The sequence below is a fragment of the Glycine max genome, chromosome 1 (genome assembly GCF_000004515.6).
Source record: "Glycine max cultivar Williams 82 chromosome 1, Glycine_max_v4.0, whole genome shotgun sequence".
Taxonomy (NCBI): domain Eukaryota; kingdom Viridiplantae; phylum Streptophyta; class Magnoliopsida; order Fabales; family Fabaceae; genus Glycine; species Glycine max.
This window is the reverse complement of record NC_016088.4, coordinates 42094506-42119089: the sequence shown is the minus strand read 5'-3', so window position 1 is coordinate 42119089 and position 24584 is coordinate 42094506. Positions and strand designations below refer to the sequence as shown.

General features: G+C 34.5%; 1 protein-coding gene across 1 annotated transcript; it reads right to left on the bottom strand.

Annotated features, from left to right (window-relative positions):
- Positions 1–19597: 19597 nt before the first annotated feature.
- Positions 19598–22618, bottom strand: LOC100812270 (uncharacterized). Its single transcript, XM_006574123.1, has one exon. The coding sequence runs from the start codon at positions 22616–22618 to the stop codon at positions 19598–19600; it is 3021 nt and encodes a 1006-aa protein (XP_006574186.1).
- Between the last annotated feature and the right edge of the window lie 1966 nt (positions 22619–24584).

Genomic DNA, 24584 nt, shown 5'->3' with positions numbered 1-24584 from the left:
TTTTGGGCACCAACAAAGCACAAGGATTTAATCTCTTGCGAACCAAACCCTCATCCAACAACTCCTTTACTTGAGGAATAAACTCAAGCCTAAGAGATGTAGCAATGCTAACAAGTGTCTTTTTACAAAGGAGAAAATGTGGAGGTTGTCTAAGAAGGGAAATTTCTTTAATATTTGTCTTTATTTCAAAATGTCTTTCCTTCTTAGCTAACCTCTTGGAGGAGACACTTACCTCCTTACACTCCTCCTTAACCATTAAAGGTTGTTCTTCTTCTTGGGGGTATATCTCTTCACTAGATTCTTCCCCTTTTGCTTCTTCACTTTTACTAGAGGAAGGTGAAGTAGTAGCCTCATCTTGGCTACTATAAATTTCTTGGCCCCTCATAATCATGGTTTTCTTGGTGGGGCATTGAGAAGTAATGTGTCCTCTTCCAAGACATTTAAAGCACTTCATGGAGCTAGTCTTCTCTTGCATACTATCCTTAAGGGGTTGCTTTTCTATTGTCTTCCCCTTATCATATTTGGGCTTAGAAGGTCTCACCCCTAAGATTCCTTGACCTTGGTCTTTCTTTGGATAAGAGTGAGAGCCATAAGATTTTGAAGTAGACTTCCTTTTAAGTTGTTGCTCTACCCTTATTTCCCAATCTAAATTAGCCTCTACATTGTCATTCCCATGGAAGTATGGGAGTTTAATGTTAACCTCTTGAGGCTTTCTTTCATTTTCTCTCATATGGGAGTGAGGTCTAAGATGTGACCTATGCCTTCCTTCATAATAGTCACGAAGTTCTTCACTTAGGCTCTTGCAAGAGTTATGACTACTATAGGAGACATGTTTTTCTCTTTTCATTTCTTTCATTATTTTTCTTCTTTCTTCCTCTCTTATTTTCTCTCTTTCATCTTGACTTATTTCTTCCACTCTTTTTTTACCTTTTTCTTTTCTCTCTTGTTTTTCTTTCCACAACTTAAGGGATCTCAACTCATCTAATATCTTATACAAGGGGTCCTTAGGAGTAGAACCCTCACCATTGACACTAGATGAAGAATGAAGACTCATGTTGGTTCCTAAGTTATGGTTCTTTCTTGTTGGGGGTTTGAAAAAAAGGTAAAAGAAACTATGGTTGAAACTAGCCAAAATAAACACTAAAAGAGGTGTGAAAGATAAAGGTAAAAACTAATTGGTAAAAGGCAAGCTATCTAGGCGGTTTGACAATGGAGGGTAAAGGAAATAAGCTATGAAAATAAGCAAGAAATTAAAGTGCAAGAAATGCAAACTAGGCGGATCCTAAGAGTGTTTGGATTACCTCATTTAAGGTTCCCAACAAAACACTCACTATCCTAAGGGAAAATTGCCTAAAATTATTACACACAAATGGAAGTAGGGTGACCTATTGGAGGCTCCCAACTTACTTCCAATGAAAGGCCTTTTTGTTACAAAATTTGAAAGCAAAACAAATTGCCAATTACAAAATTACAAAAAAAAAAAATAGTCCTCAATTGTGGTGGCTATTCTCTCTTTAGTGTTTCACTCAATTTGGAGTGCTTCTTAGTCCAATAGCTCTTAAGGTGGTTGGCCCCTTGCTTCTTGACTCAAATTCTTCAAGATATGGCACCAATCCTCCTTTCCAATTCCCTATATGGTAACTCACAAGCAAGGAAACAAAGAGACAAGCAATAACCAAAGACAAAAAAAAAATGAAATGAAAGCTAAACCAATAGAGTTTTAACAAGACAAATTTCCAAGGATTATTCAACAATTAAAGCAATGAAAAGCACAAAAAAGCAAGCTAGGACTCAAAGAGAAACCTAGAATGGCTCTAGAGTAGAGTAGAAAAACTCTAAAAAAAAGACTCAAGAAACCTCTAGTTTTGGCACTTGTTTTCACAATAATTTTCAATTCAAATTTCAGAATTAGGATTGGTATAAAATAGGCACCAATTATAGAACAAATTTTGAGCCAAAACAACAAGCACACTTTCCTTTCACTTTTCTTTTTTTTTCCTGGACATTGATTTTTCTGCCAACTTGTGAGATTTTTCTTATTTTTTCCTTTAATCCAAATCGCTTGGTTCTTTTTTTATAATTTTGTTCCAGATTTCTAGAAAATTCAGTAAAAGTTTCAGCTCAAAAAACGTAGTGATCAATTCCCAGTAATTTATACAAGTTCGTATGTTCAAGCTGCCAGCACCAGCGATTTCAACCAAGAAATCAAGAGTAGTGTTTATGTTGCTTAAGGCTTGGATAGTTACAATTTGTGTTTGCTTATGCTCAATTATCTTGAATAACACAATTCAAGAGAGCTTAAGACTTATTTGATTCACAAATCCAGCCAAAACTCAGCACCACAACTCAACTTCATCATAGGCATCATGTAGGAAACTTAGAAAGCAAAAAAAAGTTCAAGAACAAGACTACTTCTAGGAATTGATTTAGAACATGTTATGAACTAAATAACATGCATGAATTAGACTCAAAATTCAAAAGATAGGCTAAGAATGACAACAATACATGAACAAATGTATCTAGAATTCAATCAACAAAATAAAATTCAACACAAACTTAGAACATAATGTGACAATTACTATGACTAAACATGACTCTAAGACAACATGGATTAAGTGATTTACACTTAGATTTTTGTGTTTTTTTTTTCTAATCAATATTTTGGAACCAAATTTAGATCTAAAGGTTCAGCACAAGAATATTATGAATGAAAATTGATAGAACCTAAAATCAACACAAAAACAAGATTCAAGAGTAGATCTACAAAATTTGAACCATAGAAATGCAAGAACAAGTGTAGATCTAAGATTTAATCGGTTTATTTTTTTTTTTTTTGAATCTACTCTAAACAGCACCAAAACACAAGACAATGGAGGATATACATGGAGAATAAGATGAAGAACAAGGAATTAAAGAGAATTCACCGAACAAAAAGATAGAGGAAGCAAAAGAATATCACCTAGATGAAAATGCTCTTGATATCACATGATGCAAGCTCCATTGGAGCTTGTAGGCCTAGGATCTTCTTCATCAATGGATTCCTTTGCTCCTTGGAAGATAAATGGCAGCGGAATGGAGAAGGAAGAGAGAGAGGAGACGCCACTTCAAGGAGAAGTGAGTCTAGAAGAAGCTCACCACCATAGGAGGCCATGGATAAGAGCTTGGAGGAAGAAGGAGATGAATGAAGGGAGAGGGAGAGAAGAGCACGAAATTTTGTGCTCTAAGAGAGCTCTGAACTTTGAAGTTTAATATTCGAATGATCAAAGTTGAAAAAAATGCACACACATAACCTCTATTTATAGCCTAAGTGTCACACAAAATTGGAGGGAAATTCAAATTTCACTTGAATTTGAAATTGAATTTGTGGAGCCAAACTTTGGAGCCAAAATTTCACTAATTATGATTAGTGAATTTTAGTTATGGTTCAGCCCACTAATCCAAGATCAATTCCAAGATTCTCCACTAAGTGTGCTTAGGTGTCATGAGGCATGAAAAGCATGAAGGACATGCACAAAGTGTGACTATATGATGTGGCAATGGGATGTAGTAAGCAAATGCTCACCTCCCCCTCTAAAATTTAATTGGATTGGGCTTCTACCAATTCAATTAAATTTATTTCCAACCACAAACATCAAATATCCACTTAGTGCATGTGAAATTACAAAACTACCCCTAATACAAAAACTAGTCTAGGTGCCCTAAAATACAAGGGCTGAAAAATCCTATATTTCTAGGGTACCCTACCTACATTATGGAGCCCTAAATACAAGGCCCAAAAATAATGAAACCTTAATCTAATATTTACAAAGATAAGTGGGCTCATACTTAGCTCATGGGCCCGAAATCTACCCTAAGGCTCATAAGAACCCTAGGGCCTTCTCTTGCATCTCTGGCCCAATCTACTTGGAGTTTTCTATCCAATGCCCTTGCGGGGTAGGATTGCATCACATATGCTGCAAATTCATTAATGGTACAAAAAAGCATTGCACGCATTTAAAAAGTCTCCTTGCGAAACCCATCAAACACTAAAACCCCCTCATCCAACAACTTTCTCAGGTCTTCAATCAACGGACTTAGATAAACATCAATGTCATTTCCTGGTTGTCTTGGGCCCGATATCATCATAGACAACATCATGTATTTTCGCTTCATTCACAACCAAGGCAGAAAATTGTAAATTACTAGTAGAACTGGTCATGAACTGTGTTGAGTGCTTAAATTGCCATATGGATTCATTCCATCACTGGCTAGTCCAAGTCTAAGATTTATTGGCTCTTTGCCGAAATCTTCTTCCATTGGGAGCAATCAGCTGGATGACGGACCATTCCATCAGATTTTCTCCCATTTGCATGACAGGTAAGATCTTTTGCGTCGTCCTCATTAGCAAATAAACACTTAAACCTTGGAATGATGGGAAGATACCACAACACCTTCGCTGGAGGGCCCTTCTTTGAATTTTAATCAGAACTGCAGTCCTCATCCTCCTTCACCTTGTACCGTGACGTCCCACACCTAGGGCATTTCGACATTTCTTCAAATTCATGTATGTACAGTATGCAATCATTAGGGCAAGCATGAATCTTCTGATACTCCTTACCCATCGGACACAATATCTTCTTGGCCTGATAGTAGCTTTTAGGCAATGTGTTATCCTGTGGAAGTAGATCGTGCACTATTTGAAGCAATGAAGTAAAGTTTTTGTCACTCCATCCATATCTGGCCTTGACATTAACTAGACTTAACACCGCCGACAATAGCGTCAAGGAATTGTTGCACCCCGAATACAAAGGCTTCTTTGAGTCACTCTGCAATCTTTCATACACAGGGGCATGTGCTTGCTGGAAAGACTCTTGTCCAAGGTCACAAATCATATCCTCCAAGCGATCTCCCATTTATACATCAAACGGTTCGGATTGTTGCCCACTCTGCATGTCTGTCATTTCACCATGCCATATCCACATCATATAATTTCTCTTAATTCCATCACACAACAGATGCTCTCGTATGTCATCCAGTATTTGTCGTCTTCCGTTCAAACAATTGATGCAAGGACAATAATATTTTCCATCTTCATCCGGTTGACCTCTTTCTGAAGCAAATTGTAAGAATTGCTCGACGCCTTCCTCATATTCTGGGCTGATGCGACTTTCATTCATCCAACTTCGATCCATCTAAGTAATAACTCGGTCATACTCTCAAAGTTATTCGATGCATGAAAATCTTACTTTTTTATTAAAGGTGTGGCCCTATCCCATTCGGGAAGACTGTCTTTTATGGTAGCTTCATACATCAGGGTTAATTCTATTTGGTTAAATTTGGCAGCATTTCGCATTGGTCTCCAAGTACACGACATGAAATCGGTGAAATTAATTTCCCGATAATCAAGTATGCACTCAGAGAACAACTAGAAATGCATTACCGAAATTTCATCAAATTAAACAAAATAATTTAAACCTTAACACATGAATCTACCATAAAAATATCAGTCTCCCCAAACTGTCCAAACGGACAATTCAATATTGAATACAATGATTAATGCAAAGTGTCCGCAAGAATCATTGCATCCAATCTCAAACGGGAATCTAAGGTTCACTCATCATGAACACAATTTGTATAGCATATATCAATTGTCAATAATGACAGTGAACACATAATAAAAATATTCATTGGTAACAAACATTTGTACCTGTGATGATGGGCAGCACGGTCCAAAATAAAAGTAAGAATCAAAGAAATAACTGAATGAACACCTACATCAATCATCATTCCGAAAAACAAATATCAATATAAATGCTACACTCAGAAGCAAAACTAATAAACAGGTGTTGATCAAAATAAATTTTATTAAGTTCTGTTTCTTAACTGATTCATTTATGCTACAAATACAAATACAGGTGGCTGAATAAGCACATTTTATGCCAACTTTAACTATATGGTGGACTTTCATTACACCTTTATATAGGTAGCTTTCGTACGTAGTTTAATTTACAATGCACCATGGCGTGCACAAATATAATAAGCTTGTAGACTTTATCCATACATCAATTAAAACATGTTAGGAAATAGTACTATTCTATAAGAATTGCACTATATGGATTTACATTCTCTGCAGTTATTTTTTATATAGCAAATAAAAATAAATTTGAAAAAGAAGATAATCTATCCCCCAAGAAATATTAGAGACTATAAAATTAAAATTAAATATAAGAAAAGATGAATTAGCAAAAAAAAGATCTATCAATTACTCCAACTATCAAATTACGACTTTCAAGTTTATCCATTGAAGTGTATCGGACAAGATCTATCATTTCAAACTCATAATTTTGCTTGTTAAGTAATATATTTTTGCTTGTTAATGATAAGCAAATAATAATGATCAGTGATCAGAGTTAAATGATGATCTTTAATGAATTTGAACAAAGAGCTTTAGCGAATAACCTTTAACTCAGACACCCTGCTACAAACACATGGGATCCTCTGCCTAGAAGTTTTAAAATAATGCTAATAAATTCATGAATTTTACAGTTTATATCAAAGAATGTCCACACGCACATGAAAATGAGTTGCTATATTTAGCAATGTAAATGATGATAATACCATAATTGGAGCTGGTTTAGAGATGTAACCTAATATAAATTTAAAAGGTTTGTTGTACGTACGCGTTTTTCCTGAAAGCAATGTTTGTAATTCTACTAATTAATTAATAGAAATAAATGGTTTTACTTTAAAATATTAAATAAATATTTACACTTCATATTTAATAACTACATTGATTAATTTGTTTATTCTTCAACATAGTTTTCCATTAAGAGCACGTGCTAATAAAAGCGTGATGGTAAAAATTTTCAACTACTAATCAAATAAAATAATAGTAGTATTTTTTTTGTTTCTAAAACAATAGATATAATTATATTTTCATTTAATACTTTTTATATTATTTCTTAAGATTTAGGTTAACAAAATTCAAAAATACTTTTTTAATAGAGCAATTTTACTAATAAATATACTAAGACTATATATTAATTAAAAAATAAAAAATATTAAAAAAATAGATAATTAAAGATATTGAAAATTCAAAAAAATATTTTTAAAAAATTAATAAGAGTATAAATGTTATAGCTCTTCAAAATAAAAATCTCAATTGAATACTATAACAAAACTCTTTTTTTTTCTTGCACATACATTCATGATGGTAAATTGGCAATGATATGACGTTCAAATCAACCTAGGGACACTTTTCAAAATCTTATTGCCTCTCATTAAAGAGTCTTCTTCTTATCCAATTATTAACCATTTCATTTTTCTATCTCTAAATTCCCAAACTACCCTACTTTTAAATGTTTTGACACTTATTCCCATCTCTAGAAGGCTACTGTATTTTGTTTTGGGTGATTTGTGTCTTTCTGCATTTCTTTTCTTCTCCTTTTTAGTCTTCGATTTTTTTATTTTATTCTAACTCCATTTCTTGACTACCAAAGACCTCTATTTCTTGTTTATTAAATTTTATATATTATTGAGTTCTTACAATAATTTTATTTAATGAAAAACATATATAGCTTAGTTTTATAGATAACTTAATTGGTATCAGTACCTCTTGTGTAATATGCTCATGTTGGCTCAAGGCACAACTTGTGCTTTGAGTTGGTTCAAATAAATATATACACTTTGCTTATAAAAAAAATGGTACTAGTAGTTTAGTTCAAATCACCGCATACAAATAAACAAACAAATATTGAGGAAACGTTTTTTCACGAAATAATATTACATTCTTAGGAATATGATAATTAAATATATTAATTTTTAGTATATTTAAAAACATGTTTAATTACGTTTTAATATTCTTAGGGTAATCAAGAAAGTCAATTAAGTGCTGGTAAAGAGTAAATGAATGTTAAAGTAGATGAGGATTTGAATATATTTAAGTTTTAGTTAAAGAGGATATCGTTAATATCGTATTGATGGTGTGGTTTATTATCGTGTTTTGCCTGCATCATGCATTCTTCTAATTTGAAAAAAGAGAAAGAAAAAAAAAATCCAAGCACAGTCAACTACTGGACATTTTGAACAAAGGGATTTGCTAATATTGGATTTCTTCATCGCCTAGTTAAGGAATTAAATTAAAAGTAATAAAATATTTAATACCTTAAAATTCCTTCAAACAAAGTCACTAATGAAATAATCAGCAACTGCCATTTGAACATCTTCCATGATTACCAAACCATTCTGTAAGGCGTCCGTTTGGTCCTGAAAAGTGAAAACGCAAAGGGTTAGGGTTAGGGTGAGTCAAGATTTGAAGAGAAAACAAGGAAAGAGAAAGAGAGAGAGTACCCGGCGCCATTTTTTGAAGAGCTTACGTTTGCGTTTTCCGGAAATTTGTGAAGCTGTCTTTTCTTCTCTGCTATTGGAGCTTGCGTTTGGGTCCTTTTTCTTTCTCTGCAATATTGCGTTTGAGAGAGTACCCCTTTTTCTCACACAAGTCAAAGAGAGAGTATCCCTTTTTCTCAGATCTTTTGAAGATGTACGAAACCCCTTTTTCTTTCTCGGAACCTTTTCCAACTTTCTCAATTATAAGAAGCCACAAGTCAAAGAAAAATAAGTGTGAAATATTATGAAAAAATTACACGAGAAACTTTGGTAGCTTAATTTATTGATTAAAAATGCTCTAATGAGTGCAGATCTGTTCCTATATATAAAAATAAAGTGATCTTAACTAACTAGCTCGGCGTCACAGTTCACAAATACTACTATAAATTTGGGTAGCTAAAAACTTGGGGTTTTGTACTGTAAGAAGCGATTGATAGAAGGAATGAATGTTTTTTTTTTTCTTTCCACAACTCTCAATTTAAACGTACACTTTTGATTCATGTCTGAGATTTCAAAGAATAAAATAAAATTTGAAAATTTTTATTATTGATTTTAAGATTTTATTAAACACGACTTTCACTTTAATTATGAATTTTTTTGAGGCACCGGATTCCTCTAAACTGAAAAAGGGCAAATTATATAATATTTATAGCTATTTTTTCATTAATAATTAAAAATTACTACTTTTTTTTTGAAATATTTTTAAATTTAGAGCAATCGAATTGTTCATGACAGTGACAAAAACAATAGCACTAGAAAACTTAATTATTGATTGACGTCGAATAAACTAAAACTGAACCAAATTCAAACCCCTCCAAAAACTAGAGTTGAATTTTCTAACCTCTCCAAAACGTAAAGTTGAATTTACTGTAACAAAATTCTATCCCCTCCAAATAGTAGAGTTATTCATCACTCTGTTTATATCTATATATACCTTTAACTTCAAACGTAGTATGCAATACTAATATCTAGCAGCATCAAGGCATTGCAACGAACTGATCAAATGGCACAGAGTGTGCAAATTCCGAGAAAAATAAGACTATAATTCGGGAACTACTCTCGTATGCTGTCAAAGATTGAAAAATAAATACCACTCATATTCAATTATACTTATGATATCCAATTTTCTTATACAAATTGGCTTTAACCCAATTCGTAATCTTGTTAATCTTTTCTTTAAAAATCGTAATCTTGATAATCTAAGTGATAAATATTTACATTAAAAAATAAAATAGATTATTCAGATGAAATTATATTTAGTTTTTGTTGATATAAAAAATATTACTACGGTATAAAATTGTTGTATAAACACTTGTCAAAAACATAATTTATTGTCTTTCAGAATTCACTAAATTACCCGAGAGTTACCACTACTGCAAATACGACATTTTAAGTCGGTTAAGTAGTTATTTTAACGTCGGTTTTGAACCGTCGTAATAGCCGCCGTTGTAAAAGGTGCAAGTATTTTAAAGACGGTCTTCTAAACCGTCGTTGTAAATAACATTTTTTACAACGGTTGCCATAAACCGTCCTTGTATGTTCATGCGTTTTACGCCAATTGATTTTAAACCGTCATTGTATGTTCATGCGTTTTACGATGGTTGGCCATGAACCGTAGTTATATGTCCACGAGTTTTACGACGGTTGACCACGAACCGTCGTTGTATATGACATGCGAAAATGGATTTTTATGCCGGTTGTAAAATAACCGGCGTAGTAGGTGCAACATACTAAGACGGTTATACAATAACCGTCGTAGTATTGCCTTTTTTTTAATCTTTTTTTATTTATTTTTTGCTTGACTTTTTTTTTTGCCTTTTTTTTTAAGGTATTGCATTGGCTTTTTTTTTAATTAATGTATCTATGAGAATTTTTAAAAAGCAGAAGTATAATGGAGAAACAAGAATTAGAATAAAAAAAATGAGTCAAGACTCAACACTAAAGAATAAAATACAAATTGTATACAGGAATCAAAATGGCCTACTAATTGATAAAAAGTGAAAAGTATATGCTGGATAAAATGATCAACAAGGTAAATATTAAAGCATTTTTTTCTTCTTGAGTTAAAGACCAGTCAAGCTTGAAGGCAAAAGGAAGAAAGAACTTGTAGCTGTTCAATGTACTCTCCATAATAAAGTGTGTTCAATGCAAAGTTACCACTCCATTCCATCGAACCTTGAGGATTGATAAAGCCATCAAGATAAGTCTTCATTAAAATTGTTCTTGAATATTGCTTCCATGGTCTTCGAAGATAAGTCCTAACCGGGTTTTGAAACAACAATATTCCAAAAAGTTCCTCGCATATCGTGATGGATGCTTCATAGAATCAGAAGCCTCTTGATTGAAGCTCTCCAGAAGATCACTTGAAGAGGTCCTAAGGATTCTGCATTATTTGTTTTATATTACAGTTGAATTTCCAATCAAAAGTATGACCCATTGTGTCAAACAAAAAGGAGTGAAAGGTCCAATATACCAAATAAACTAAATCCAACAAGACTGAAAATTGAAAACTGATTATGAAGCAATAATTTCCAAGAAAACATGCTAAGATGTACAGAAATGCACTTACTTTGAGCATCTACGAACAACTAGGTTTGCAACAGGAGAGAGCTCTCGTATAAAGTTCTTCCCAGCAGAAGGAGAATTTTCCATCTCTTCAAATTCTTCACCAAAGTAACTCTTCTTGCCAAGCAACCATTTCAATGATCCTTCTTTTATCAGACCTTCAAGCATATTTCTGGTTTTGCTAGCGATGGGCATATCTCTTTCCTCCCCACTATCTTATTGAGTTGGAATACAAGATACCCAGTACCTAATCTTTCTTAAAGTTCTTGCATTTACTGAAACATAATAGGTTCACAAAAAAATCAGTCACACCAAATTGAATCCTCAAAACTATAAAATCAAACTACCAGGTACCAACCAAAAAGGCTCAACCTATCCACTCCCATCTGCATGACATATAGGTATTACAGTTGGAACTGAGTGATCAGACCTATAACTAATAAGCTAAAAACAATTCTTACAATTGTAAATAAACTTGTTAATAAGCACTTATGGAAGAAGAAGAAAAATGAACTAAACTTCTCAAATCAGATAAAATTAATTTATACATCTCAGCTTTTGGAGAAGTAGAGCGAGAGAGTTTTTTTTTTTATAAAAGTTGAAGAACATAAGTTGAATTATGAAACTTTTCATAATCCTGCAAATTCTAAGATCTAGTACTGAATTATATTTCATATTGTTCCCTCTCTAGCTCTCTTTCCCTTTCCATGCCCTTAAATTTTCAACAGGTATATGCAGAGCAGTAGCATCTATATCCTTGTAAGCCCCTCCCACAGTTTCATTCTCTTATATATTCATAGGATAGCCATTACAGAAAATAGATGGGAGGGATTCCATTAAATTATATCATAAAAACATTACAGTAAAAAAAATGTTAAACTATATGTGCTAAAAGTTACAATTACGTCTGGATTCTAAAACTTAAATGTCTTCATCTTTTTTCCAGGCAGGGTAGCATCTGACCCAACTTTTTTTGTGCTTCTCTCCTCCTTAAAAGGAGAAGTCAAACCAAACACCATTATAGTGAAGCTCTGGAAAATAAAAGTAGCTTTTAAAATGAACAAAAGCCCAGAAAACAGAGCTTCTGTAGAAGCTCATTAGAGGAGCTTCTACTTTGAAGGAGAAAAGAAGCCCAAAAAACAGTAGGTGAAACACTACCCAAGTAGAATTCTATAAAACTAGGTGAGTAATCAATCTAAGCAGATGTATTATGTATATCCAGTCAGTTTTCTTTTAAAGTACAAATCAACAGTGAAAGAGATATACGTTCAGCCACTCCTACAAATATGTCCTATGCCCTGCCCCCAAAAAATGAAGAAAGGATAGGAGGAAAAAATAAACAATTAATCATATATACATAAACATACACAAAATGAAGGAAAGGTGGCTTGCATAAAAAAACTTGGAAGTCAAATCAATACCAGACAAAGGGGAAAGCTACAATGTATTTCAAGGTAAAGGTTGATACCTTTCCAGGCCAGTGAGGTACTTGTCATAGATGGGGAACTGAAGGCCACCACCAATTGATGAACTATGATTTAAAGCCTCAGAAAACCTCTCATCGCCTAATTGCTTTAGCAATTTCTGCACTTCAGTCTGCTGTAACACCAGTATTTTGCTGAAAACACAACAGTATACATAACTCAAGAAATATCCCACAATATTTTCTTTAAAATGATTGAATCTCTAAGAAACTATCTCCATGCTATATGTGGTTTTTGTCAAAGATAAGGATGTCTACAATATGAAGTACTTATCAACTTTAACCAACCATGAAGTTCATAACTTGAAAAATACAATAAACTAGATAAACATAGCTTAAAACAGGAACATAAGTTAAGAAATTAAAGGTTAGGTTAAGCGTATACTTATACTTTTCTGAATTCATGTCCATGTGGGTTACATTAATTTCTTATGATATTATGTTACATGCATTGTTTGCTATTGTGTTGCAAGAAATATAGAAAATTGCACAGGCTGAATACGATTAAATAATCACTAATCTCTCTTGACTATGTCCAACACATGAGTGCAGACATTAATTTCAAGATCACTACATATCTATTAACTTTCCATCATGTAAGGTTAAATGAGAAATCAGGCCAAAATTTGGAATAAAATTCAGAAAGATAGCCTTAATATTTTTCCTGTATTGGCCCCTATAATTTTATTTTTTAGTCCATGATGTTATTTTTTCAGTTCCTATAAAATTGTAAAGTTTTGATGAGTCCTTATATTAAAATTTCATTTTAGTCCTGCAATTTAGGAAACATTAGGCTATTTTCTAATCTCTATTAACACCATGTCATCACTAACCAGGACAGGGATCCAAATGAAACAAAAAAATTTTATAAGGACCAAAACATGAAAAAAAATTAAGAGGACCACAAAGAAAACAACCCTATAAATATTATAGGGGCTAAAAAACTATTTAAGTCTTTCCTTAAAATCTTTAGATGTACTTGTATACAATTATTAATAAAAGGATGTGAAATTTGTCATTACTTGATTCAAGCAGAATAATTTCCAAAATCCAATTTTCCAATGCATAGTGGTTCGTTTTTTATATGATAATTTAGATACTTACATTCTATAATAGACCTTTCTTCAATTTTGAAGACAAAGTAGGCCTGCCTATCCTTTAAATTGTAATAGTAAAACCACATGGAATAAAGTTACCACCCACTCCTTTAGGTCAGCATCGTAAGTTTCCCCACTGTTTGGATATATAACAATTAGTTTTGTAGTCACCTGAAGATATCATATGTGAATCAAGAATAAGTATTTCACAAAGACAAGTCCCATAACTATAATAATAATATAATAGCTTATTAACACTGACACATTTCTTACATGAAAGTAACACAAAAAAACAAGGGAAAATGACACTATCAACATTTCTAGAGACAAATAGTTTCACATTAATGTGAAAACTGTATGAAGGTATAGGTTAAGTACTTTACTCAGAGAAGTTTCCATTCATATAAGCCATGTTCATAAAAAAATAAAAAATAGTTGAAAGCTATTTTTACAATATCATGCAACTCTTGAATGGTTGACTCTATACAGACTTATCAAAATAAGCCATTTAACTCCATGAGTTTTTATTATTCAGCCTAATGTACATGACTAACAGATATATATAAGCCATTTTCCATGTGCATTTATTATTCACCCTAATGTACATGACTTATCAAAATGAAAACAACTTGGCAACGTGAATACTAACACTTTTAGAACTGAAACAACAATACTAATTAAGACCTAAAAGAATAGGAGAGGTTATAAAAAGCAAAAAAAAAATTTATGATGTGTAAAAAAATACGTTCAATAATTAGCCTACACACAACATAATTGATTGGAAATGAGAGAACCTAAGTTTTACCCTCTTAAGCAAAACAATTAGACCATGTATAAATCTTGGTGGGGTACAGTTGATTCCAACAGCGACAACTTTATTACCTGATTCAGCAATAGAGCCACATTCCATTAAAGAATCACCACTAACAACATTAACTCCATGAGTTAAAAGAAAACCATGCTGGAATCTTTATGTCCTCTTGTTCCAGAAGCTGAGCAAAAGCCTGCTTAGTCAATATAGTTAGATAAATTCGGGAGTCGAGACAAAAAAATGAACATTGCAAGTGAAGGCTTACAAATTTAATTGTCCAATACTAATATTTAGCTTTAAATAACTATTATTTTGTACCTGTTCCGAGATTTTAATTGATCATATATGCTTGAGTGAGTTACTCATTATAGTTGCTTTACTAGTGATTTTACCCTTTCACAAAAGCAATGGAAACTCCAGAATCGAAAAATTAATGCTTTGTAGTGGTCAAGGGAAGCAAGGCAAAATTTGGGCCAAATTTTGTTGAAAACTTCTTCACTCAAAGAAAACATCCATCAAAAGTTTATGTGATTCACATTTGATGGTAACATGGAACAAAAGCACATCAACCAAAATGAATTATACAAATATAACAAAATTTCTTCAATCATCAAGGATTTGATTTCCGTTCATTATCTAGATTTTAAGGTTATTGCACAAGAAATAAGAATGTCATTAGATAGCCTCGATTATAAGCAAAACAAGTTCCTTTGACTGAATTACCCTTCCTTAAAATATTAAAAATATTATTATGATTTTATTAATCTTCTCTCACTCATAAATATTAATTAAGGGTAAAGTTAGAAAAAAATTTATGATTCAATGATTTTAAAAAGACGGATGACACTTTTAACAGAGATAAAAAAGAACCATGGGGATAGATTTTAGCATTTGGTTGTCCAAAGCTTTAGGATACCTCAACTTCAAGCTTATTGGGCACTGTTTCTAATGCAAGCAGGTCAGCACTTGAATCTACTAAAATTTGAACTCTTCTCCGAATTTCCACCATGATAGCATGACCATAATCCCCACTGTTAGAAACAAAATATCAAGAAATGTGACACTAAAAAATATATAATATCTATCAGTGCTGAGAACAGCAGCAAAACATTATCAAACCCCAACCTTTCATATCAATGTTGTCCTGAAAAAGACCCAAAATCAATCACTTAATTCTTTGCACCTCATCCTTAGGCAACTTGAATCTCTCAGGTAAAAGTCATACATACCTGAGTTATGAATTCAATGGTTTTAATGCATCTTTTTTAAACTTATTTATAAATTTTAGCTCCTGCATGAATCCATATTATAGCAATTAAACATGCAGGATGAACTGTGATTATTCATGAATGGAAATGTCCTAAGACACAGATTACAACAGAAATAAAATTCAGCTACAAACCTGAAATTCTCAGCAAGAAGGCACATATTAGTGTTTAAGTCATCACCACCAATAACGACGAGGCCATCCAAGTCTATGTTGTTAGCTGTTTCTTTCGATTATTTAACTTGCACCATGCAAGTACACTGAACAAGTGCATCACACTTCAAACAAGCTAAACAAGTGGTAAAATTAATTAATCATATAGTAAACATGAGCCCTAACAAAAGTCACCTATTAAAATGAATCTATGAACTAATAATTGCGTTGATCCTATTAAAATGAATATTTTGTAATAAAATAAAACCACAAACTAAAACAATTTAAGCATAAACAATGGAGACCTTAATTGTGCCTTTCATATACACTTAGCTAACCGAACCATCAAGTAGTTTGTTTGCAACCATTAATGTCACATGAAACAATTGTTTGAAATTTTAAACGAAATGATGTAATCACACTAAAAATGTTCTACTACATAATGAAAATCCTCTTTAGCATCCGCTTTTCCTAATACTTAAAAAGAATGTTGCCCATTTCTGGCGAAGTGTGGTGATGGTGTCCACGTCTAACGGTGATCCATCAGAAAACCACTACAAATTTAAGAATTGATGACATTATTAGTAACTTAACAAATATTAACCAAACCTACAATTGTAAGTCCATGCATTACGTATACCTTGTTCCATTCATCCTTTAATCCACCAGTCACTATGCACCACATCCAATGCATCACATAATATCCGCACTCGTACGCTCCAGTTTGGACATGACTCTAAATTTAACAGTGAAAATTGTTAGTTAAGATGCAAGACTTCAACATGTACAAAGGCTTCATTAGAAACAGGTAGAACTTCAATAATTGCTAACCTTTGGTTCAACCCAGCGAGGTGCAGGTTGATTAGACATGCCTTCGAAAGAACTGGTTATTGTCTTCATTGCACTAGTAAAAAAAATACAAACAACCATATATATGACAACCATTATTTCTGAATATGTAACAACAGTTACCTACACAAACCATCATTTGTATATTTGAATAGAACCTGTTAATTGTGGCTTTGATGCTAATGTCTGGCTTCTTCCTCAGAGAACAAAACCAAACAACTGTGTTTTCCCTTGGACACAAAACAAATAGTTGCCAATGTGCCCTGAAGTTGACAATTACAATTAGGTTTTTATTCAAGCAAAAAAAACGACTTCAATTACAAGAACAGTTCAACTTACTGATGCAAGTAAGCTCCTAAGTACAACTGGCTTTGTGATTCCTTGACCCATGTTTGAATGTATTGTTGGCATTGTTCACGTCTGTCCTTAGCATTGTGTATAGATTGAGGCTCCAACAGACCATACAGTGACTGATCAACTTTGCTTCTACCACAGTTATTCATAAAACTATTTCCAACACAAGTCATGAATATTGTAAATGTTTTAGATTCAACAATGTTGGTTATGACGTAATCAAACATAAAGGTTGACGAAAAATGACTTACATGGTCCACAGCTGCAGGATAGATATGTTCAAACACTTGTCACCTGATATTATTTCCGCTAGATCAACATGTGTGATGAAAAATTTTGCCCCAACATCAGGAAGTCCAAATTGCGTTGCCTCCCACGGCACTTCCACTGGAGTCTTGTACACGTAAAATAATGTCTTCATCAATTCGCCCAACGGATCAGCTTCAGCTGCAACCTCAGCCTCACCAAGACGTCCAACTGGAAAACGCGCATTATGATTTGAATCCTATATGGTACAACAAAATAAGTAGTAAAGTTAATCACAAATGGTGTATTACCAAATTTGTATTCAATTAAATGACATTAGGCAGGGCGATAATTATATTACTTACATCAGTTATAGGCTTCACTAGATGTCTGGGCCATGCAATGAATGTGCTACTCGCGTCCCTGACATACTGAATCTCTGAAGTTGGAAACGGGACACTGGCGTCACCATCGTAAATTGTCTCAACACAAACCCTTACTACATCATCTGCGTAAGCAACATTGTGTATAATGCCACCAACTCCATACATTTTTCCCGCAGCCACCACCTGTGTACTATCGCCACACACAATGTATAACCCCACAATAGAAGCATCAAGTGTAGACCGCTCCTTAGCAACAACATTTGCAGCAGCCTCGGCACAGCTTTCTTTGGTGCTGACACGTGCAACCAATACATCAGGGATAGACGGTCTAAAAGGAGCTGACTGTTGCGTTTGAATTTGTGATAACTCACTCTTGATCGCATCCAACTGCTTCTGCAATAAGTCGATAGTCCGTTTGTTTTCGTCTTCTACCTCTTTCCTCAACTCTTGCTTTATACTTCCTATGATTTCCACCAATTTATCTGCACTCATTGTCGCCGAAGAAGTGTTGGAGCCACTACCACGCGGTCCATAGTAATTACCTATAGTGACACCATGTCCAGCAACACGAACCCGACCTGGGTGCTCTGGACGGCCAATGGCAGTGTTCAGAATGTCTTCACGACCATGCAGGACAAAAGTTCCCTGTGTTGATTGTTCCTGCAAATCATCCTGTAACAATCACAACAAGTAAACTTATAAGTGTCATTACAACTTAAAATTTTTAAGGGTGACATATATTGAGCTTACAATTTTGTCTGCAATTTCTTGAGCTGCAGCAGATGTCATTTGCCCAAATTTGTTAGTTCTAGCCTTCTTCCACTTCACATGTCTTGCAATAGGGGATGGAAGGTCGACGACCACATCTGTATTGTCAGTACCGTCACCTTGATTGACTCTTGACTTTGTTTTCTCAGCCATCAATTTTTTTTCAAGCACGTCGTACCCTCCACGAGACAGTATGTGGGGACAGTCGTTGAATTTTTGAATTTCCTGTGCTTTTTTACGGATTCCCTGTCAACATTATTAAATACAAGTCAATATATCAAAACTTTGACAACAATTAAATAAGTTAAATGTTGAGTAAAAGCAATTCAATTTAAACCTTCCAAGTAGGTGTCTGTCGAGTCTTTGAAAATGCTTCCCATGTTTCTCGATCAAAACCATACTTAGCAGATGGATCAATGTTTTGTTGATCGTCTTTGTCATTGTATACATATCTGGAGGTCAGGGAGGACTTAAATTGCCTCCATCTTGTCGCAACCGTGGACATAACCTTCTTCTTCGCAGTTAAACCTTCAGGAATATCAAATTTGGCCTAAAATAATAAATACTTTTCAATCAGTAACTGCATAAACCAAATTTCCACAGGCATTAAATATACACAAAAGTAAACTCGTTACCAGTTGAGTGGACTTACCAAAATGTCATCCCATACAATAACTTTTAGAGTGTCGGGGACATCTTTCCAAGTAGCATGAACAATAGGGATTTTCTCCTGTGCCACTACCCCCAAGTAACTATGGAATTTTTCTTTATGCGGGCCAGATCCTCTACCAGTACTAGTGTTGACGTGGACAGTTGGTCGTGCTTGATATAAGCTTCGTGCAGTCAACCTTCGGAGCCTGGTAGTTTGTCTAGTCTTCCTTTTTGTGGTTGCACTAGGAGAATCTGGTGGTGGAGGGGATCTCGGGGGTGTTGTCATGGCTGCAATCAAAAAGAAAAATTAATTATGCCAACTTAATTGTCACAACATACAAGTATGAAATTGAAATTATAATGAAAGACAAATAATAGCAAATTGAAAATCACAATGGACAACATAAAGAAAAATTGGGTTATATACCACATTCAAGTAGCAATATTTTCCCATAAGCCTTCATCATGATCGATCCGATTTGCAAATACATCATCCTCCTCATTTTTAGCATTTACCGAAGGCATTTCTGTGCAGAACGTTGGGATGTCGTTAACATCAAGGGTTGAAGCATCAATATCGGGAGGGATACCAGTTGTTTTACCCTAAAGAACCACTGACCATCTCGCGTCACTGGGATCTTCAACGTAAAACACTTGTCTTGCTTGCGCTGCCAGGATGAATGGCTCGTCCTTGTAACCAATCTTTTGAAGGTCAACCAAAGTAAAACCCATTTTGTCTTGTCGGACACCAGCATTTCCATTAACCCATTGGCACTTGAAAACAGGCACTCTAAATTCACCATAATCAAGCTCCCAGATTTCCTTAATTAGTCCATAATAAGGCATGGACGCTCGAATAGGATGATTATCTAATGCACTACTAAAGTGCTCCGAATGAGCATCAATCGTTACTCCACAGTTTTGCACAGTGCTGTTATCATCCTGGGATTTTGTGTAGAAAGAATAATTGTTGATATCATACCCCTTCCAAGTTAAGACATTGAGATTAGGCCCAACAGCTAACAATGATAATGTCTTAGAAGCGCTGTCGCTAGCAAATATTGTTTTTCTAAACCAATTGACGAAACTCTTATTGTGCTCTTGCAACACACGCATCATATTCATGCTTGGGTTACAAGCTGTAACATATTCTTTGTGAGCATCTATGTATGGTATAACTTCAGCTGTGTTGTTTAGTACATATAAATGTGCTTGTGACAGTTGCTGGCGATCCATGGTTACAACATTGAATCCTCGTGTCCCCCTACCTTGGTGGCTAGACTCGTGACGGCTTAGAGGAAGACCCACAGGTGAAGCATTTTCAATGTAGTCAGAACAAAACTCAATAGTTTCTTCTGCCACATACCTTTCAACAATGCTTGCTTCTGGCCGATATTGATTCTTGGTATAACTTTTCAATACCTTCATGTACCGCTCCACCGGATACATCCACCGCAGATACACGGGCCCGCACAACCGTATTTCTCGAACCAGATGAACAATCAAGTGAACCATTATGTCAAAAAAGGCTGGTGGAAAATACATCTCCAACTGACAAATGATAATCGAAGCCTCATTTTCCAATTCATCCAACTGTTTCGGGTCGATGACTTTGCTACAGATGGCATTGAAGAAAAAACACAATCGAGTTATTGCAACCCTTACTTTGTCAGGCAATATACCACGAATGGCAACAGGCAACAATTGCTGCATTAAAACATGACAATCATGCGACTTCAAACCAACCAACTTCATTTCAGTCAGAGATACAAGGCTCTTGATATTTGAAGAGTATCCTTGTGGGACTTTAAGATTTTTCAAACAATGACAAAAACTTTTTTTCTCAGACGTTGACATCGTATGACATGCTGGCGGTAAATATGTTCGAAGCCCTTTTGACACTGGATGCAACTGTTGACGTATGCCCATTTCTGCTAGATCTTGACGACATTTCAAACCATCTTTTGTCTTCCCTTTAATGTTAAACAGTGTCCCAATCAAACTATCACAGACATTTTTCTCAACATGCATAACATCTAAACAATGTTTCACATGTAAATTGCACCAGTAAGGCAGATAAAAAAAGATGGACCTTTTCTTCCAAATTTTGTTTGTCGAGCCATCCTTTTTTTGTGTCTTCCCATAGATAACGGCAATGTTGTTCACCCGATCAAGAACTTCAACACCTGACAAAGGAATCGGTGCACTGTCAATCTCAGATGTCCCATTAAAGGCTTTCTTCATTCGCCTATATGGGTGAAAAGGTTTTAAAAATCTTCGGTGTCTTGTATACACTGTCTTTTTGCCATGCTTTAATTGGATGTAACTTGTTTCTTTCTCACATATGGGACATGCATGGTGGCCTTTCACACTATATCCACTCAAATTACCATATGCTGGAAAGTCATTAATGGTACAAAATATCAAGGCACGCAACTTGAAGGTCTCATGAGCATTCCCATCATACAAATCAACCCCTTCTACCCACAATTTTCTGAGGTCTTCAATCAAGGGAGCAAGATACACATCAATGTCATTTCCTGGTTGTCTTGGACCGGCTATCATCATAGACATCATAATGTACTTTCGCTTGATGCACAACCAAGGAGGGAGGTTGTAGATTATTAGCAAAACAGGCCACGAACTATGATTGCAGCTCAAGTTTCCAAATGGATTCATTCCATCCGAAGCAAGACCAACCCTTAGGTTTCTGGGATCTTGGCTAAACTCCGGATACAGCTGATCAATTGTTTTCCATTGAGGAGAATCAGTAGGATGACGGAGCAATCCATCTTTGATCCTGCCATCAGCATGCCATGTTAGATTTTTCGCGTCTTCTGCATTAGCAAACAATCGCTTAAACCTTGGTATTACTGGAAGATACCAACAAACTTTGGATGGACGATCTTTGTATGTGGTTGCATCTTCACCGCAATCGTTGGAATTCACTTTGTAGCGTGACACGCCACATGTAGGGCAGTTGCGCAGTTCAGCATACTCATGCCTATACAAGATACAATCGTTAGGGCAAGCATGTATTTTTTGGTATTCCATTCCAACAGGACATAATATCTTCTTTGCCTCGTAATGATTCTTCGGTAGCGTGTTATCTTCAGGAAGCATATTCTTCAATAACAACAGTAATTCGTTGAAGCTTTTGTCACTCCACCCAAATCTTGCTTTCAAATTCACCAAAGCTAACACCCCTGACAACCGTGTATACTTAGTGCATCCGACATACAACGGTGTCTTTGAATCATTATCTAACTTTTCATAATATGGTGCATGTGTTTGCCTAAAACCCTCTTGTCCAAGATCGCGTAGCATGTCTTCTATACGATCACCAACTTCTTCATGAAATCCAACATTTCCAGGGGTTGATGACATTTCTGATAACTCACCATGCCATATCCATCTTGTATAAGTAGGACAGATACCATCACATATCAGATGGGTTCTAATGTCATCCAAAGATTTTCGTCGACCATTCAAACATTTCACACATGGACAGAAGTATACCCCACGAAAGTCTGGAGCATTTTGTTTGGCAAATTGCAAGAAATCTTCAACCCCATTCTCGTACTCTTCAGTTATGCGTGGTCTTTTCATCCAACTCCGATCCATATTTGGTGTACTGTCAAACGAGGTTCATTATCTGATATGCATGCGGACCTCTCTTTTTTATTGTAAAAAGGTGTGACCCTACCCCATTCGAGAAGACAGTTTTTTACTTCATTCAAACAAACAAGTTAAGACGGTTATGTTAAATTTGACTAAATTTCGGCAGCATTTCGCTTTGGTCTCCAAGTACACGACATCAAAGCGGTGACATCAATTGACATCGCTCATGTATGCACCCAGAGAACAAAGCAAGATGCAGTGACCGAAATATAATCAAAAATAACACAACATACTTGACTTGTAAGTCAAAATGAAGTAAAAAAAAATTGTCTTCCCAAACTGTCCAAACGGACAATTCAAGATTCAATACAACAATTAATCCAAACTATCCGTATTAATCGTTGTATTGAAGCTCAAACGGGGAACTATGGCTCACTCAATGAGGTAGAATGTAATAATAAACAATACTTACATCAGGGGCAAAAATATAATAGTTAACCACAGCAATTTAAGAATGGCATACATACCTCTGAAGATGAGCAATATGACAGTATTTGTTGCAGTAACAGTGAAGGAGCAAGTACTTTTTGCCAATCCGTAACAGTCGGTACCTACAAATTAAGAATAATTTCATATTTAATAGCACAACAAGATTACAGTTGTGTAACAAAAAAAATTGAAACACACATACAACATATGGCTGTAAGGTAATTCAATAACACAAAAACATTAGTTCATTTTCAAGACTTCAGACTAACTTCTGTTTGTCTTGGGAAATAGATTTAGTGCAATCACATTTTCATGCATTCAATTTATTTTATATTTGTTCTAAATTTCAGTAGTTCAATTTTGAACAACTGAAATTTGGATTTCATTTTTTAAAATTAATTGGTCGAAATAAAATATGAATTATTCAATCTTCATTTGATAGTTCCAAGTTACTAAATGCATTGACAAGTGAACGCAGAGGATATGATCCTCTGCCTTAGTCTTTCAGTCAATGATAGGTATTCTCACACAACCTTCCAAGCTAATTTTTAGGAATTGAAGGAAACGGGGTGATGTAGAGCCTTAGTGGCTTCTAGTTTTAAGAGCTACATGTGAACTTACTCTAGAATAAGGTAAGGTTAGTGGTACCCCTGATCCTGCCACTTTGTTTGCATAAGAATTGACACTTTCACATACATAATTTAATTGACACTTTCACATCCTTTCATTTATAAGAGTATAAGGGCCTTTGTAATATTAGATTCATTATAGTTTCAAAACTGCTCAAAAGAGTATTTATAATGGCAGCTGTGTGTTATTCCTTGTGATAAGGTTAATCTTTTATTTTTATCCTTGTGTAAGTATCTGTGTTTTTCATTTGCTTTTTAAGCCTTGTGCAAGTTTTTTGGCCTATTAACATGTAGAGAATTCTAGAGACAGAGATTAAGTTCTTACTTACAGCATATAAATAAAGACTTACTGCACTATTATATCATAGGGAAACTTCTTTATGCAAGAACTATTACTTTCTTCTCCTTTGAGAAAAATGAAAATTTAAAAAAGTATAGACAAAGTGCTTATCACTTTTTTCGTGTATTTAAAACACGGCCTTTATTTATATCACACAAAGTATAAACAAAGTCACAAAACACTTTAAAAAGATACTAGTAAGCCCATACAAAAGCTCAAATACCATTTATCACTGTTGGTATTTTCCTTACTTCCTCACATCTTATCCAATGTGTGTGTCCAGCTGTTGGTAATTCTAGAGTAAGTTCGCAGGGGCATGTAAGATTATGGATGATAAATTGATAATTAAATATATACATTTTCGTATAAAAATTAAGCTTAATGTCACTTTTGTTCTATTAAGTTTATTTTAGTTTCATTTTGATATGTTTTCAACAAAACGGATCGTTTTTGTATTTTTTTTGGTTTTTTTCTAAAACATTTAATTCTGTCAATGTTTTAAATTTTAAAA

Coding starts and splice junctions, on each gene's coding strand:
- LOC100812270 (XM_006574123.1), bottom strand. CDS start 22,618: ATGGATCGGAGTTGGATGAAAAGACCACGCATAACTGAAGAGTACGAG.